Source organism: Pezoporus occidentalis, unplaced genomic scaffold (assembly GCF_034315485.1).
Source record: "Pezoporus occidentalis ecotype Australia unplaced genomic scaffold, CSIRO_AGI_Poc_V1 ctg77, whole genome shotgun sequence".
In the NCBI taxonomy this organism is placed as follows: Eukaryota; Metazoa; Chordata; class Aves; order Psittaciformes; family Psittacidae; genus Pezoporus; species Pezoporus occidentalis.
In genome coordinates, this window is record NW_026916126.1 from 1,615,760 (window position 1) to 1,634,968 (window position 19,209).

The window sequence follows — 19,209 nt, forward strand, 5'->3', positions numbered from 1 at the left end:
TACTGTTACCAGTATTTTTCGCCCCTCACTACAAGAAAGACATTGAGGTGCTGGAGCCTGTCCAAAGAAGGGCAACAAAGCTGGTGAAGGTTCTAGAGCACAGATCTTATGAGAAGCAACTAAGGGAACTGGGTTGTTTAGTCTGGAGAAAAGGAGGCTCAGGGGGGACCTCATCACACTCTGAAAGGAGGAGGTAGTAAGGTGGGGGTCAGTCTCTTCTGCCAAGTAACAAGTGATAGGACAAGAGGAAATGGCCTCAAGTTGCACCACAGGAGCTTTAGACTGGATATTAGGCAAAATGTCTTCACTAAAAGGGTTGTCAAGCATTGGAACAGGCTGCCCAGGGAAATGGTGGAGTCACTGTCCCTGGAGATATTTAAAAGATATAGAATCATAGAATAGTTAGGGTTGGAAAGGACCTTAAGATCATCAAGTTCCAACCTCCCTGCCATGTGCAGGGACACCTCACACTAAACCATATCACCCAAGGCTCTGTCCAACCTGGACTCGAACACTGCCAGGGATGGAGCATTCACAACCTCCCTGGGCAACCCATTCCAGTGCCTCACCACCCTGACAGGAAAGAATTTCCTCCTTATATCCAATCTAAACTTCCCCTGTTTAAGTTTGAACCCGTTACCCCTTGTCGTATGACTACAGTCCTTAATGAAGAGTCCATCCCCAGCATCCCTATAGGCTCCCTTCAGATACTGGAAGGCTGCTAGGAGGTCTTCAGGCAACCTTCTCTTCTCCAGGCTAAATAGCTCCAACTTTCTCAGCCTACCTTCATACAGGAGGTGCTCCAGTCCCCTGATCATCCTCACGGCCCTCCTCTGGACTTGTTCCAACAGTTCCATGTCCTTTTTATGTTGAGGATGCCAGAACTGCACACAATACTCCAGGTGAGGTCTCACAAGAGCAGAGTAGAGGGGCAGAATCACCTCCTTCAACCTGCTGGTCACGTTCCTTTTGATGCAGCCCAGGATACGGTTCAAACAAGCTGGTCCCAGTCTTTGCTGAAGACCTCAAACTATTTCAGAAAGACTGATTACTTCAAACCCACACACCCATGGGAAGTTAATTAAGCACACTTTGCAGACTGGGGAAGAGAAACCGCAGACCCAGTTTGTGAAGTAATGGATTACTACCACAGCAGGGCCATCATCTGAGCACCACTGCATTGGTCCCCTTCCCTCAGGGAGGCAGAGGCAGCTTTTGCAGAGATTTAAACCTCAGACGAGCTGAATTGCCTTCTGAAGGCACTCATCTCATGTAGATGTGCAACTTAGGCAAGTGGCTTAGTGGCTGGACTTGGTGATCTGAAAGGTCTCTTCTAACCTAAACAATCCTATGATTATATGAAATCACAGTGCAGATCTGTTAGCTGTTGAACAGGGTTTGGAAGTTTATCATTTGCAGAAACCAGCTTCACTTTAAACCATTACCAAAAATACCTTAATTTTCACACACTTCTAGTACTGCGGGCTAGGGAAAGGAGACGCAGCATCCACCAGTTAAAAAGTTTAGTGACCGTGGATAGAAAACCGCAGCTCAAACGCCTTCATCGCGTACTGCCTCTTCCCACCACGGCTCCCCGAAGCGCAGCCAGACTCGTGTGGTTTGCTGCCCACTAGTGTCGCATGGCTCCAGCTCTCCCCTCCACAGTGATAAAACTACAGCCCGCCAGCCTGAAGCCTGGGGAAGGTTCACCCTGAGCAGAGGAGAAACACGTCTTTTTAAATGGAAATAGATCTTTCTGTTTGGGGTGTGCTCCGGGTGTCTAGCTATAACTATTCTTTATTTGGCATTTGGTATTAATTAATAGCCATTCATAGCTTGAGTAACACCAGATTAAAAACACCATCAGCTGTACTGTGCCATCCACAAGCACATACCAAGCTAAATGATTTCTGCACATGCATTAAACTTTCTAAACTGAGGATTTGGTTACACAATTCCACATAAGCTATGCATGTATTACAGTAAGTTTCTACAAAGAGAGCTGTTTGCTCTTTTCCTTAAGAGTTTCATCCCTTGCACTGAGAGTCACCATTTTCTTTGGAGAGTGTCATTAGTACCACTGTCACTTTCACTACTCATCCTCCAGCCTAACCCCTGCTCTCAGTTCAGTGTGATCCTTCTCAGACTTCTAATATGCTGCTAAAACCCATAGATAGATATAGTGCAGGGAAAGGATTCAAACAGGAAATAATTTTAATGGAAATTTATTTTTAGTTTCATCTGTACTGTATTGGATGCCTCCTGGTGCTCCATTGATTTCAGCAGAACATCTGTGAACAACAGGCATACAAGAAACCTAGCCAGAAAGAAGCTTGCAAATGGGATCAGCATACCTACAGCAGAGACTAAATGATACCAGAAGATAGTCGTTTCTGAAAATAGCATCCTAATTCTGACCTAACTTTATCACATTTATCTTTATTTCAATAAAAAGCAAGGCTTTTGAAGGAGGCCATTCTCCCTCCACAGCCTCCCCTCCCTTCCCCCTCCTTCTTTCCCTGTAATAAGTGAAATGGCACCTTACTCATTACAAACAGGCTACACTAACTTTCACTGTTAATTTTACACACTTGCTTCTGGACTACTTAGATATAGTAACGTGGAAGGTAGTAAAGATATAGTAACCGTGAAGTAACTCAAAAGTATTGCTCAGGATTGTAACTGCATGACTCAGGCTTTCAAAGTGGTGAATTTAGCTGCATAGCTCCCACTGATGTCTGTATCATCCCACGCGCTTACTAAGGCTGCAATGTATTTATGGTTAATAGATACCTGTATTTTTAAGAAACTCACAACAATGAGAGTTTAAAGCCCTTACAAAATCTAAATGTTCAATCAGGTATTTGGAAAGGTTTTCTTTCAGGCTTCAGAAATACTAATTGGCTGTAACAGCATGTCAGTATTTTATTGTCCCCAGAAGGAAGTTATTTCACAAACATAAAGCCTACCCAGTGACACTGCTCATATCTAATTTGAAAAAATGTATTTGTGTTGACAGACTGTAGAGCAATATGGGGGCCAACCTTGCTATTGTTATTCAGATGGTTTCCATTATCTTCAATGGAAATATAGCCCAAGATGACAACTATAGGATTAAACCCATAACGTGGATTTTTTTTTTTTTAAGCTATTTGCTCCCTTAAAAAGAAGGAAAAAAAAAAAAAAAAGCCAAAACCAACAACAGGAATATAAACATGAAGAATCTTACACATATTAAAGTTAAAATCAGAATGAAATGTAACACATAATTAAAAAACAATCATACACATGCTTGTGTTGTAAGTAAATGTTATATAGTTCCATAAGGGGTTCAGAAAAGGCAATGGCAGAAGCCAAGCAAACAACCTTCAAAAGCCTGCCCCCTTGCCTCTCCAGATATAGTCCTAAACAAATACTGCCTCCACACAATGGAGCTCAGATATAGATGGAATAATTAAAATAAATGTGTATGTGACATACCTATTTAGTTATGCAGTCATTTTCTTCAAAGCTATATATATATCTGATATGAGATTGCATTAAAATCTGAATTCCTTTAGAATATTATTCTCTGATTCTTGACTGTGATATGATAGTCCAGGTAAGGGTTACTAGCAAACAAAATGGAGTTATTCAGTCTTAACATGAAGGTAGGCGCCACTTAAAAATAATTCCTTTAAAAAGATCCTAAATACATATGCATTTTGACATCAGGTATAATGTCAAAACACACTTCTTCAGTTGAAAAGAATCATTGACCCATCCATTAGATATTTCTACAATGCCTTCATCTTTAAATATCACCAAACACAAAAACATTTTATTTGAGCAATGTAGATTCACAAATGTACAGGTGATGCCGTGTGTCAGTACAGAACCTGTGCAGATGCATCTATCATTTACACGATATACTAAAAAACCCTAGAAAAATCTTTGTGACACAAATTCATGTTTGAATGTGATCCAAAAAAAAACATGAATACAGAAAGTGAAATTGCTACTGACTTTATAGATCAAGGAATAAATGAAAGTGATTTTCACAGTATTTCAGCCTCATAAAGCTGAAATTACTCTGTTTTTCAAAAACCCCTGGAAGAGGGACTAACTAGCTTCAAACATAAAATTTAAAGCATCAGTACAGTAGACCAAAATATATGCCTCTTCCTTTTTAAAAAGCCATAAGATTTTTGGACAGAAACAGGGTCCTTCCCTGTACAAATCTAGTTTTAGATGGATAGCACCGGTAAGAGCGCATACTTTCAGGCTGATTCTGTCAGTCTTATTAACAGCAAATCTCTCCCTCCAAGGTATCTGGCTGAAGAAGATAAAAAGGCACAGTGCTGCCTGCCAATAAATAAATAAATAAATAAGATAATTTCTTAATGTTAGAACTTGTTGCAATTGTCATACTGCTAGGAGAAATGCACAATTTTGAAGTTAGAGTTTGAGGGTTTCAATCATTTTGCAATCTGTGGCACTCAGAAAGTGCAAACGTTTTAAGGCAGCCCTAAATACACACCAAGATTCACCTCCTAGTTTACTATCTATCCGGCTATTCGCACTGGACTGGCCATGCCTGTCAACCTATTTTCTCATCCAGTGTATACTTAGAAGATGTGAAGGCACCCTTACCCAGCATTCATACCTCACCCTCTGCTAGAGGTTCAATTATTTCTATCATCCAAGAAAATCTTACACTTTGCCCTGTGCTTCTCTCGCATTGATGCAATACAAGAAGCGTTTCCCTATTCTACCTGCTTTGCCTATTTTGAGAATTGCATGTCTGATCTTTCCGATTTAACTGTCAGGACGTGATGCATTACAGGCAAATGTTACATTCTCAGATCTGAGAAGGAGGCAACGTAATAGAATTGCTAGAACCTCAGACTACAGCATAATTTGTTTTTTTTTGGCCTTAAAACTGCAATGCTAATATGCATTTTAATAGAAGTTGTGCAATTTAAAACTATTTTCACATATGCCATGTTTTTCAATCACATATGACTAAATGCTCCAGAATATCCCCATCCACTATTAAGGACACAGAGAAACAGCAATAAATGTTTGTCAGTCCAAGAGTTTGCAGAATGAAGAGGTGGAAAAAAAAATTAGAACAGGTTTACCCTTCCTAACTTTATAATTGACTGAAAGTCTTCAACATTTTCAGATGATGTAATGCTTATCCTTGCATATTTTTACATAAATGGGGAGGGGGGGGAGAACAGAGGACAGGTACTTTTACGGTGAAAGGGAAATAAATTTAAAATAGCAAATACAAAATACATAAATTAAAAAAAAAAAAAAGTCAGGTGAAAGCAGAAGGGGATGAAAAAAAAAAAAAACCAAAACGTAAAAGGAAGCAGTATCTCAGTGCAACCGCTCAGGGTGAAATCCCTCCAAATTATCCCCATGTACTCAGACGGATTTATACGGTACTTAACAAATTTCTGCACTTTCCCAGCTCAGAAAGGAAGAAAAAGCACTACTACCCCTGTCTCTCTAAGCACCGTCTTATTCCGAACGAGGCAGACGTACAGCAACGTGGCTGGGCTACGAGCTGTCACTTTGCTAGGTAAGCGAGTTGAAGCGATTACAGAGCAATTTCGCCCGTCTCCCCGCGGCTGCCCGCAGCCAGCGCGACGCTTCGCACACAAAAGGCACAACCGCGACCGGCTCCCTTGCCCGAGGGGTAAAAGGGAAGGAGCCCCGCGGCGGGGGGCGGCAGCGCTCACCATGCGAGATGCTGTGGAGCAAGGCGACGGCCAACATCCACATGCCCCCGCCGCTCCCCCGCTCCCCGCTCCGGGCTCGGGCTGGGGCTCCGGCTCGGGCTCGCCCTCGCCCGCCGCGCCCACGACCGCGACCGCGGCCACGGCCGGGCCGGAGCTGCCGGGCAGCGCGCACCGGGTCCGGCCGCCGCCTCCCTCGGCCGGCGGGTGGCCGGTGCCTGCGCGGAGCCTGCGGGGCCGCTCGTCCGCCCAGCGAGCGCTCAGCCCCGCCTGCAGCCCCGCGGCTCCGCCGACACTCGCCGCCCGGCTCTCGGGCGGGAGAAGAGGCAGGCGGCGGCGGCGGGCGGCGGGGGCGCGGCGCCCAGGTGTGTCCTCGGCTCGGGGAGGCGCCCGCGGCGCGGCGGGGGCAGGGCCACAGGTGACGGGAGCCTCCGGCGCAGGCACAGGAGCATCCCCGGCGGCGGCCGGCCCCGAGCCGCGGCGAGCCGGCTCCTCACACACCGCCCTCCGGCCCGGCGGCAGGCAGGCGGGCGGGCGGGCGCATCTTCCTTCCCTCCCTCCTTCTCCGGCGGCTCTGGACGCGATGAGCCCTCTGACAACCCCCTCCTGCCTCCCAGCGCAGCGGAGGGGAGCGTTAGCCCCAGCCCTCCGCAGTCTTAAAGCACCACAAAGTCTCCACAGTGGAAAAAAACAAGACCAATAGAAGGCGGCAGCGGAATGCCCTGCCTCTCAATAGTTGGCTGAACTGCGTCCGTTCAGCATCAGCTGAGTTGTATATGACTAATGTGTTGACAAGTCGTGTAGGGGGACTGGAGGAGGGGGCCCTTCTAGAAGGTCACAGCCCAGACAGCGGAGAACATCAAATAATTGACTGGCATTCTGTGTGAAACTGAAAGAAAAAAAAAAAAAATACATCTACATCTCCCTGTGCTTCCACAGTTCCAGATCTGTTTGGCCTTTCATGTGTTTCTTTTCCTGTGGTAACAAAATTTTCCCCCTGTAGTGTAAATTTCAGCCTCTCTAACTAAAAGCAATTTCTGTGCTTATTCTTTCTTCATGTCTATGATGTGAAGGTTGGTCTAAAAAGGCAAAGAAAAAAAAAAGAAAAAAAAGAAAAAATTAAATGCGGACAGAAAAGAAAAAAATCAATATTGGGATATATGTAACAGCATTCAGGCAACTGACTTTAATCTGTAAGATGAAAAGCAAACAACAAAGCAATAAGGAATCTCAACCTGCAGAATCCCCAATGTGTTACCAAACATGATCACATTCACATTTGGGGGTCTTCATAGGACTTTTTTTTTTCCTCTAACTGCTTTATAGCACCAGAGATTGCCATGCTGCCAATACACAGTTTTGTTCACTGTAATAAAACCCGAGAAAGGATGTCCCTCAAAAAGAAATTGGGATGAACACATGCAGAAAGCTCAGCCACACAGCTGGACAGGGAAGAATACCTGCCTTGAGATGTTTCTAAAGCCAAGCCATACAGAATGGAACAAAGCACTGTATAAGGCCCTTCATTTTCATTATTGACACAACCAAAGTGGCACCGTCGTGGCACCTGAAGCATAGTGAAAGCCATCCTGCAAGTGCTTAGTTCCCTGCATCCCATTGTGGCTGGGACATCAGCCAGGAGAAACTAAAGCCCTAAAGTGGAAGTAGGAGAGATGAGGCCAATATTGGGCAAAGACTAGCTGTTTGTGGTTGCCCCTAAGAAAAATACATGGGTAACCAGAGAAGCTGTTCAGTGGAAAGTCTGATGCCATTAAAGAAAAATTAGAGAGAAGTACAAATGTCTTGGGGGGGAAGGGGAATGAAGTTTGCTTTTATTGGAATTGAAGTTATGTTAAAAATGACAATACTTTAATCTCCTTGTTTAGAAGAGAGCTAGTGACTAGCAGAAATGCATAAATATTGATTTGAGAACAATTTTAAGAAGTTCATGACAGATTTGTTCAGGCAGTTCTTTCAGAATTGCTTTGTTTCCGGTTTTGAAGCTGAAAACATGTTTGGGTCTTAACAGACACAACGCTGTACCACATGGAATGAATATACTGTCTTCTCATTCATTTCTGCTTCCTTACCTACATAACTCTGTAGCCCTTGACAAATTTTAGTTTCATTTAAAGCAGTCTCAAGTTTCTGTACTTTTCAGTTTATTCAAAACAACAACAGCAGCTGCAGGCTAAAACAGTAGGTTTTCAATTTGTCCTTCTGCGGCACCAAAAGGCAAGGGACCAACTTTCAGTGGGTACATAACCTTTTTTTAGCAACAGCCGGTTAACTAGGCATCATAATCATAGTCCTGAGCTAGGCTTAAGGAAGGGACGGGAAGACAGGACACAATTTTGCATAAAAGCAGGGTTCACTAGTTCTATTGCTCAGGAAATAACTTGACTGAAACCTAAATTAAACAGTCTGTCAATGTGGAGACATTTGATAACTTCCACACAGAATACGTGAAATCAGTCAGGATGCTAGTTTTCAAGTCTGAAAAATGAAGCATGACCAGCTGCAATCAAAGCTAGCTGAAGTCTAGTTAAAGAGAATTCTCTTTTCTGTTTTGATTACAATAGAATATTCTAGATTAAGTGGCTGGAAATTATCAAAGTCTTCCTAAAACAAATTCAATCATTTTCCAGTAAGATCTCTCAATTGGAGTTTGCACCTAATTCTATCTTCGTCAGGAAAAAAAAAAAGAAAGAAAAGAAAAAAAAAAAAAGAGAAAAGAAAAAAAAAGAGAAAAGAGAAGAGAAAAGGAAAAAAAAAAAGAGACGAGAAAAGGAAAAAAGAAAAAAGAAAAGAGAGAAGAGAGAAGAGAGAAGAGAGAAGAGAGAAGAGAGAAGAGAGAAGAGAGAAGAGAGAAGAGAGAAGAGAGAAGAGAGAAGAGAGAAGAGAGAAGAGAGAAGAGAGAAGAGAGAAGAGAGAAGAGAGAGAGAGAGAAGAGAGAAGAGAGAAGAGAGAGAGAGAGAAGAGAGAGAGAGAGAGAAGAGAGAAGAGAGAAAGGAAAGGAAAGGAAGGGAAGGGAAGGGAAGGGAAGGGAAGGGAAGGGAAGGGAAGGGAAGGGAAGGGAAGGAAAGGGAAGGGAAGGGAAGGGAAGGGAAGGGAAGGGAAGGGAAGGAAGAAGGAAAGGGAAAGGGAAAGGAAAGGAAAGGAAAGGAAAGGAAAGGAAAGGAAAGGAAAGGAAAGGAAAGGAAAGGAAAGGAAAGGAAAGGAAAGGAAAGGAAGGGAAAGGAAAGGAAAGGAAAGGAAAGGAAAGGAAAGGAAAGGAAAGGAAAGGAAAGGAAAGGAAAGGAAAGGAAAGGAAAGGAAAGGAAAGGAAAGGAAAGGAAAGGAAAGGAAAGGAAAGGAAAGGAAAGGAAAGGAAAGGAAAGGAAAGGAAAGGAAAGGAAAGGAAAGGAAAGGAAAGGAAAGGAAAGGAAAGGAAAGGAAAGGAAAGGAAAGGAAAGGAAAGGAAAGGAAAGGAAAGGAAAGGAAAGGAAAGGAAAGGAAAGGAAAGGAAAGGAAAGATCCTATGCAACTGTTACTGTAACTGTGATTAAGAGTCAAAAATCTTAAAACAGGCTTAAATTCTTAAAATGGGCTTAGATCTTATATTGGTTGACTGTATCAGGTTGATCATTTTTGCTTTCTGCAGCTAGCACACAAACTCTATGAAGATCTCTTGAAGTTAACAGGGAAATGGCAACAGTACACATCAGCTGATGATCACCCTAAATGTGCCTCAGACACTTAGCATTTCAGATTACATTATATTGCAGGAAGCACAAGGAGAAGAGTTCTGTATTAGGATCTCACTGAAACACCAATGTCCTTGAACCATGCAATGGAGTACCTAGAACCTCAATAGACTTGTTGACAGTTCAGACCACACAAGCTCAAGCTGTCCCTTGAGCCACCAGCACAAAGTAGATACAGAAATACCAATAGCATGATCAATTTGACAACAATCCCCTCAGTTGAGCGCATACAGAAAGGCTTAAATGGCAAGGTCTCCAAACCCAGGACAATCTGCAAAGCAATTTTACAGTGCATGTGCACCATATTCTCATACTAAGTGAGCAGATACACAAGGAATGACCACAGCAGACCAATACACCAAATAAAAGATAGATGCAAAGTGCCTTTGTGAAAATTAAGTAGGCTATAATGATCCAACTGGCTGAATGTTCCACATTTCCATATTGGAAGATGATGCATCTGGTCTATAACTTCTGCAATCAGTCTTGCAGTAAAATTCTTTTTTCAAAGAAAAAAAAAAGATTAAATGGCCTGTCTACAATAAGTCTGCACTGATTTGGACTTAAAAAAAAAAAAAAAAACAAACAAACAAAAAACAAACAAAGGAATCTTCCAAGGAGAAACTGGGCTGGGAGTAGCAGCAGTAATTGGTTCTATTCAGATCATGGATGGTTTCATAGGCTTTGGGCTTTAGGGAACTCAGTCAAATATCTGCCACTGAAGCATTCAACTATTCAAACAGAGCCCTTCATTGTCATTCAGGACGCAAAAATCTCATTTGCAATTTCAGCTTTGAAAATGGTTTTAAAAGTACCTGAGGGAAGAAAGAATGGGAGGGAAGCAGAGAGGAAGTGAAGAGAAAGCATAGCGAGAGAGGAAGTCCTCAACAGTCAGAAGACCTGGAGAAAAAATAAATAAATATATAAAAAATGAAGGTGTGTGAAACCAAAATCTAAATGACTGATCAGCCCAGTTTCTGGAAGAGGTGATACCTTGGCTCAGTCATCCCTCAGTTTCTAAATCATCCTGTGCCTCCTTATTATTGACCTCTTTCCTCAAGTGAAGTCTTCTTGACCATGTTCTTTCAGATTAGTTACTTGAAAGAAAAGTATTAGTTACTAGCTTGCAGACTAGGTAAAGATAACTGCTAGGGGCTATCAACTAAGTAAACTAGTTTCAGTCATAGATTTATCTATGATTTTCATTTTATAGTAGGATTTAACAATGGGTTTATTCTAGTGTGAAAGGACTTGTAGTCCCAGTTAGCTTAAAAGCGAAATCAAAACAGAAGTACACCACCCTACGATAATAACGGGAAAGAAATAAAACTTGGAACATTTCAGTAAGCAACTATTTATTCCTTTCTTTTAGTGAAAACACATGAAGAGGCATCATGAAAAGGATTTGTGACTATTTTGCTGAAATAAATACCACTCCTAAGCATTCAGACCTCAACTTTCTGAATCAAGTATTTACAGTCTTCTTTCTGATTCAAATCTATTTTAAAGCTGAAGATGACAAGTTCTATAACTCTTCACCAAATTTTCAGGTGAACTAAAGCTTTGTCACTGAACCCATAATGAAAATAAACTCAGAGAGTGATAGAGGTACCAGGGGTTAAGGAGGAAAGAGGAGCAGAAGAGCCAAAGCTTTTCAGTAGTTTCCATCGGTCTGGAAACAGGAGAATCAAAAGCCTTGTGAGAACAGGTTTTCCTCACAAGACTTCATGCCCGATTTGATACTGGAAAGATTCAGATAAACGTTGAATGCTTGTCAAAACCAATCGCTAAACCTTCTGATATTCACTGGCTACCAAGCTTAATGCTTATATCTATAAGCTCACAGTCAGCCATTTTTATCAGAGCAAGCTGTAAAAATTAAATATTTTCCATGAGATGCTCAGAATTTAAAAGCAATTTCTAGTTCTCTAAGTACCATTATGAAGACATTAGTTGAAATGCTCTGGTTTTTATTATGCAGCTATAGTATAGAATAATAGTATTCAGTAATATGGAATATTCAAGATGGACAAATAAAATCTAAATGTCTGTTTAGATTTTGTTTTGCAGTTACCTGCAAAAGCATCTATACTATTGATAACTACCTAATCCACCCCCAAAATACAAGAGAATAAGTACAATTTGCTTCCCATACTTCATCTGAAGCCATTGACTACTCCAAGCTGATAATGTGCAAGAACATTTTTACCTGGCAAAAAAATGTGCTCTCTCGCATGACCTGCCCTTACATTATACACACAATTAACCATTCAGTCTTGTCATGCTCATGAGTTAAAGCAGCAGCATTCAACACAGTGTATAGATGGCTTAATACATAGCAAGCTTGAAAGAATAAAATTGAAATTATTTTTTTTTTCCCCTGCCTGCAGTTACTCTTTTCTTCTGCAGCTCATTCCTGGGGTTCCAGTAGCATCTGGAAGACATTAACAAGCAAAATTACTCCACTGGGTCATTCTGTGAGCACAGAATCAGTGGAAAGAAGAATTTCCTCTGGATTTCTGGTCAGAAGACTGAAGACCTAAGTGGATTCTTAGATGTCTCTTACTTTTACCAGTGGGATTAGTCTCTCTCTTCTCTGCCCAGGTGAATGTTTATACACTTATACACACATAAAAGCAATGACTGAACAATACTCTACTTACACCCACATAACAAACTGACAGAAACTGGACAGCAGGTTCAAAAGGTATTAGAGAAAAAGAGGAGAGGAGCTGACAAAGCCATTTCTTAGAAAACCATGTTAGAATAAGGCATGGAAAAATCCAGTCTGTGGGAAGGATTTTGAACCCCTGTGTGTGATTCATGTTTTCTGGAGAGAATATCAGATTTTTCTATTTAAAACAACATCATCAAAACATGGGGCAGTGATTCTTTTTATTTTATTTTTTCTTTTGTGCTGCAGACTTCTTTTTGCATTGCACCTTGCAAACAAACAGAAAAGATAAGATTCTTGGCTGTTGAAAGAACTGACAGTCAAGTAAAGGTAAAATACTCCTTTTCAGAGGGGAGAAGCCAGGAGAAATCATTTTTTAATTTTCACATCTTTATACAGACAAGTTTGTTCCTACCCTGGAAAAGAGGAGAGGTGTGTAAAACAGCTAAAGATGAAGGCCAGGAACATGGGACACAACATATCAGACAACTGTCTTGGGCAAAAATCTGGGTTCACACACGGCAGAAAGGCTTCCCTTGGTGCTAACTGGTTCTCATCAGAGAAAGTAGCATAGCATGACAAACAAGCACTATGGCACTGAAGATACACATTTAAAAGTCTCCAAATAAAGGTGAGCTAAACTGCTTTGTGTGTCTGGTGTATATATAAAGATAAGAAATTAAAGACCACAGCATTAAATTATTTTAATGCCAAGATATACCAAAATCATAGACATAGCTATGTCGCACAGTACATATCTTAATGTCTTAGCATGAAAAGGCTGATTCAAGAGTACTATTTCATTTCTAAATCTGATTTTCCATTATTTAGATTAGGAGTGAGGGCTTTTAACAAGAGATCTAGGACTACTCTGGGTTTGGACATTGTCATGTATATATAGCTATATACATAGCTACTTCTTATTAAAATGAAGTGATGGGAAAAAAGGAAATTTGAAGGAATATCACAGCTTCAATAAGGCTTTTTTTTTTTTTTTAATGAATGACGGTTTCCAAGCTCTGAAGACCTCTCTTTAATAATTGTTACAGTGCAACCCACTAAGTACTGCAATTATGGGGGAAGAAGGTTATCCCTGGTTGTGAGCCAAATTCTGCTATTACCTGCCCAGGATGCAAGCGGCTTATGCAGAATAGCAGCCACATAAACAAGAATCAAGCTACTGAGAGCCAATACCCCTCTGACCTGAGTCAACACACAGAAGGCACCAGGAAGACCAGAGCTTGCCAAGCCTCAAACACCGAACAGTGTCCCCCGTATTCTCACATTCCTCGTGTGGCTCCCACCTGCTTCCAAGCATGAATGAAGAGGCAATAGGTCTGCTTGCAGATTACTGCAAGCACATGCGAGCATGGCTCTTCCCAACCCTAGTGCAAAGGAGGGGACCAGGAGGCGCAGCAGAACCACAGAGCATCGGTGGAGCAAAGAGGCAGGGTTGCCAAGCAACAGCCTACCACGTGGGGGGCGTTAAAACGGGGAAAGGAAACAGATATAAATTGCATTTGCTCATGTGGAGCAATGGTAGCCCTTCCATCTGCTTTCTTTCTGCTACCACACAGTTACGGGTGTGAATTTCATGGCAGGATTCAGCCACAAATATTTCCTGCATCATGAGCTCCAGTCAGTTCTTCAAGAAGGTTTCAATGGGAGAACCGTAAGGAATACTTTCTTTGCCAATTTGTTGTCATGGATAATACAGAAAGAACAGTAGCGGGTTGTCATAGGTTCATCAGACAACTTGCCCCAAGACTCGGGAATAAAAAAATAGAACTAGACCTTCCCCATTCACACATCTGCATCAGTGATTTTCCTTCTGGTACACCACCATTTGCCTTAGAGAGAAACATGCACTATGTATGGGAGATCTTTTTGTTCATACTATACAGAACTTCTATGTCACAAGTGAGCCTCTATTATTTTCATATAAAGTTATTCTTTATATTCTGTGAAGCCATAAACATTTGTTGTCATCACATGGCATCAGAGGAGGAGACCTTCACAAAAGCTTTAGGCAAGAAGTATTCTGATGAAGAGGGACCAATTAGGAGAGGGCATGGGAAACACAAAAATAAAAACTCCTGACAGCTCACGGGGCATGAGCACATATAACAAAAAGACTTTCACACAGGCTGACCTCAGGGATCCTAAACCCCTCTCTTCAAGGACGATCTACCACTAAGCCAGCTCCTCAAGGCCATGCACCGCATTACACCTCTCTCCACATCTGGCAACCAGTTCCAGTTGTAAAGCTTTGCAGTACTCTGCTTCTTCCCTGGACAACTGGATGCTTACAGGTATAGTCGCAAAAAAAAAAAATTGTGTTCCTCCTCTTTTGTTAACCCTTTCTTGCCCCATCCACACTTGATACACATAATCACAGATCACCAAGAAACAATGTTTACCCAACATTGTACAAATACTTTTGATTCCATAATGCACTTTCTATAGACTATCATTTTTCACATTTACATACAAATGAAACAGAAAACCATGAAAGAAACTGCATTTGCATTTCCTTTTGAGTACATAACATAAATTTTACAAATGCAAATTGTTAACAGATAAGATAGATCTATTCTTTATGCCTTCAAGTCATGAGGTCATCCAGAGAAACACATAAGATAGGTAAAGCAGACACTTTTCTTTCTCTCTCAGCCAAGTATCTAGGTCCCCTTTAATAGCCAAAATGGAGGAGTAAACACATTTATGAGGTTATTTCTCGTGTCTTAAAGTGGCTGTCCAAAGTAGAACAGAAATTGCACCCTTGAAGCACTTGCTCCTCTGTTTCCATTTATTATGTGGAGAAGCTACAGTGACTTGCACCATAAACACTTTAAATTAAGCGAGATGAGCAATGTCCATAGCAGCCAACTGTTGTGAATTTTTAAATAGCAGCAAGCCCACAGGCAGGATTTGAAGGCAGCTAATGGAGAATTTGTCTTTTGGTGAAGAAATTCTTCTACGGAACAGCAGAAAAGTACTTGGCTGTAAGTCTGGCTAACAAGTAGAAACTGATATACTGGCTGGAGGTGGAAAATTGCTCCAGGTACCTCATGGGAGAAGTTTGGTAGGGCAGCGTTATGAAGGACATTAGCAGTAGAGGAGAACAACCTGTGACAGAGAAGAATGGGTTATCCTCTCCAGTGAAGGGTTTCAGTAAAATGAAAGGCTGAGTAAACATGAGTGACAACATGAGTATGTTGGACTAGTATCGAAGGAGAAAAGTCATAACTGCCATGTCATCACTGGTGACAACACATCTGTAGTCCTCTGTACCAGTTCTGGGTTCCTCAGTCCAAGAAAGACACAGACATACTGGAGCAATTCTAGTGAAAGCACATGAAGTTGGTTAAGGGATTGAAGACTGATACATGAGGAAAGGGTGAGAGAGCTGGGACTATTTAGCACAGAAAAGACAATGCTCAGAGGGATCTTAATAATGTGTAAAAATAACTGGTGGGATTGTGTAAAGAAGATGTAGCCTTACTCTTCTCAGTGGTATCCAGTGACCAGACAAAAGGCAATAAATACAAACAGAAAACATAAAATTCCATTGAAACAGAAGATTATGTGCATATAGGTACATACAAATAAAAATTATTTATATATTAATGAGGGTAGTCTGACACTGGGAGAGGTTTCCCACAGAGTTTGTGGAGTCTCCATCCTTGGAGGTATTCAAAACCTGACAGGACACAGTCCTGAGCAACCTGCTGTAGTAGTTAACTCTGCTTTGAGCAGCAGGGTTTGTCAAATATCCCAAGGTAACCTCCTGGATTCTGTGTCAAAACCACTGACTTCATTCTCCACAGAGAAGATGATCTAGGTCCAATGCAGACTGGTGCTGTGGTAATTCGCATTCATTTTCCTTGGTTGATTTGGGGGTTTTGTTGGTTTGTTTTTTTTTTTTAAGTACAGCAGCCTTTCAAAAGTAGTCTCTTCACCACCAACATTTATTTTTAGATAATGGTGGCTCATTTTAAAAGCTTACATTTACCAGCAGTTTACAAAGAGTTGGGTTTTGTCTGAGTTTAAGTGCTTATAAAGTGACTGCTACCAAGTAAACAACATTAATATCTTCGCAAGATATAAAATGGGCAAAATGAGCTTTCCTGCCTTACCTGAAAAGTTTAGTGGAGTGGAAAGTAGGTGGAAAACGCATTTTTGCCACTACTCTGAAATAGTTCTTCCAAAGCTACAGACAAAAAAAAAAATCCCCACATGTCACCCCACACCTCAGGATACAGAGGTGATGGGCAGGCCACTGTCATATGAAGGGGAGGACCTTGATATCTGACACGTCACAGAATACCAACATTTGTCTCCAGAGCAAATAAACAGGGATGCCTGTTTTGTACAGTTATCACATCCTTGCTGATTCATCTCTTCTTTAAGCACACTATTTCCTCTCTCCCCACCTTATACTCCTCTCACACAGAATTCCTTCCTGTTTCTGTCACTTCTGCTGTATATATAGATGGATCCTGACTGTTTCTGCTATCTCCTTCCTTGAAATGATACAACCAGAACACAATGGGCTTTAAGCATATTTAGCTGAAAGTTTAACTAGAAATCTTCAAAAGATACATCTGTCTTGCATAACATCTCCTGTCTTTCTTACACAACAATGTTGAAAGAATAACTTCTTACTATTTTGGTCTCCCTGCTTTTGCCCAAGACATGGATATAAAAAAGAAAGTTATGCTGAATTGGTTATAAGTCAATAAACAGATTGAGATCTTCTACAAAAATAGGGGTGGTTTTTTTTTTTAAAAAAAAAAGCCAAAGAAAATGCTAGATGCTGAGGTAAGAAAATACTCCTCAAGGGCAACACATGCATATGTTCATAGGATATGATATAAACCTAGTATGATATAAAACTAGTGTTTGATTTCACTTGACTGAATACTGTATTGTTTTCCTAATTGGCTACTCCTCATTTCAGTTACTGCTGCAAAGGTATTTCAAAGCTGTTTCACTGACTTTCACTAGCTTTAGGTAGAAGTTTAAGGCTGATCAAAAAGTTATTTAACATGATACCTCCTTATTGGAAAAAGCTAAATTCAGTATATTTGAAGCATTCTGCTTCAAAAGTTCATAATTTCAATGGTTTCTTGATTAGCATCTCGAAATTACAATAACAAATGAGATTAAGAAAACCTATCTGATTTTTTTTTCCTTTTTCCAGATGAAGTTTGGGTTTACTGTCAGTTTAGAACTCAACAAAATTATAGCATGTTAGGATTTGTCATTAAATTACATTTCTGGTTTTCAAATAGTTCTAATTCACATGCCAAAATCTTCATCTAGCACTGTAATAACAGGCTTTTAAAGTTTTCTTTTCTGTATTTAGATTTTCTTCCTGATACATACAAAAAGAAGGCTGGTGATCTCACTTTGAACATATGATTGTCATAGACCATGGCACACACAAATCTCTGCACTTGAGTTTTTAAGAGGGATCAGCAGCTGTTTCAGGTCATGACTGATGGGAGCTGGCAAAGCTTTGTGGGAAAATGGCAAAATGCCTACATGCATATGTCCACCTGAAGCGTTACAGACTTTTGACATAAATAATAATCAGATTCCTCCCAACAAGCTTTACAAGACAGGAAAGGGGGGGGGGGGTGTTAAGGGAGATCTCATTTGTCTTCAATAGTTAATATTAAGAGGTGCATTCTCAAAAAGTCAATACTAATAATGAAACAGAATTTTCCTCCATGCCTTGGAAGTCTGCCCTAATCGTTTCTTGTACCCAGTATCTTCCACGAGTGCAATAAATAATTTTCAAACATAATTCTAAATTCAGTTTCTTGGAAGATGTATGTATGGAAGCATTAATAGGAAACTGTTAGGTAGAACACATCAGAAATAACACACATAGCTACCACATACAACCTTTTAAACACATAGGAGAGCAGAAACTAAGACCTTCCACATATCATATAATGTAAATACTAGTTTTCTTCCTCATGATGGGTGACGAATGCCATAGAGTTACCTATGTCTTCTGTTTCAGAACAGTGTGTTCTTTTGCTAAATGGAGACGGGGTGGACGAGAACACGATGAAGGGGACAGGGACGGGACACACGACGGCGACAGCGAAAGAAAATGTCGTTAGCGCCTTCTGCCCCCCACCCCGCCTCCCGCGAAGGTTGTTCGGTGGTTGTACAAATACTGGTAAGTTATGGGCTGTCACTTTGCTAGGTAAGCGAGTTGAAGCGATTACAGAGCAATTTCGCCCGTCTCCCCGCGGCTGCCCGCAGCCAGCGCGACGCTTCGCACACAAAAGGCACAACCGCGACCGGCTCCCTTGCCCGAGGGGGAAAAGGGAAGGAGCCCCGCGGCGGGGGGCGGCAGCGCTCACCATGCGAGATGCTGTGGAGCAAGGCGACGGCCAACATCCACATGCCCCCGCCGCTCCCCCGCTCCCCGCTCCGGGCTCGGGCTGGGGCTCCGGCTCGGGCTCGCCCTCGCCCGCCGCGCCCACGACCGCGACCGCAACCGCGGCCACGGCCGGGCCGGAGCTGCCGGGCAGCGCGCACCGGGTCCGGCCGCCGCCTCCCTCGGCCGGCGGGTGGCCGGTGCCTGCGCGGAGCCTGCGGGGCCGCTCGTCCGCCCAGCGAGCGCTCAGCCCCGCCTGCAGCCCCGCGGCTCCGCCGACACTCGCCGCCCGGCTCTCGGGCGGGAGAAGAGGCAGGCGGCGGCGGCGGGCGGCGGGGGCGCGGCGCCCAGGTGTGTCCTCGGCTCGGGGAGGCGCCCGCGGCGCGGCGGGGGCAGGGCCACAGGTGACGGGAGCCTCCGGCGCAGGCACAGGAGCATCCCCGGCGGCGGCCGGCCCCGAGCCGCGGCGAGCCGGCTCCTCACACACCGCCCTCCGGCCCGGCGGCAGGCAGGCGGGCGGGCGGGCGCATCTTCCTTCCCTCCCTCCTTCTCCGGCGGCTCTGGACGCGATGAGCCCTCTGACAACCCCCTCCTGCCTCCCAGCGCAGCGGAGGGGAGCGTTAGCCCCAGCCCTCCGCAATCTTAAAGCACCACAAA

General features: G+C 42.6%; 1 protein-coding gene across 2 annotated transcripts in view; it reads right to left on the bottom strand.

The window, feature by feature from the left end:
• Positions 1-10,575, bottom strand: part of DSCAM (DS cell adhesion molecule) — a 462,951-nt gene extending 452,376 nt beyond the window's left edge. Inside the window, exon 1 of one of the 2 annotated variants that reach the window (XM_062602537.1) lies at positions 10,291-10,575. In XM_062602537.1, the coding sequence (XP_062458521.1) occupies positions 10,291-10,342 (52 nt within the window). In that variant the 5' untranslated portion in view covers positions 10,343-10,575. Of the gene's footprint in view, positions 1-5,732; positions 5,847-10,290 lie in introns of those variants that run through there. The other variant, XM_062602538.1, reaches the window with a different exon arrangement.
• Between the last annotated feature and the right edge of the window lie 8,634 nt (positions 10,576-19,209).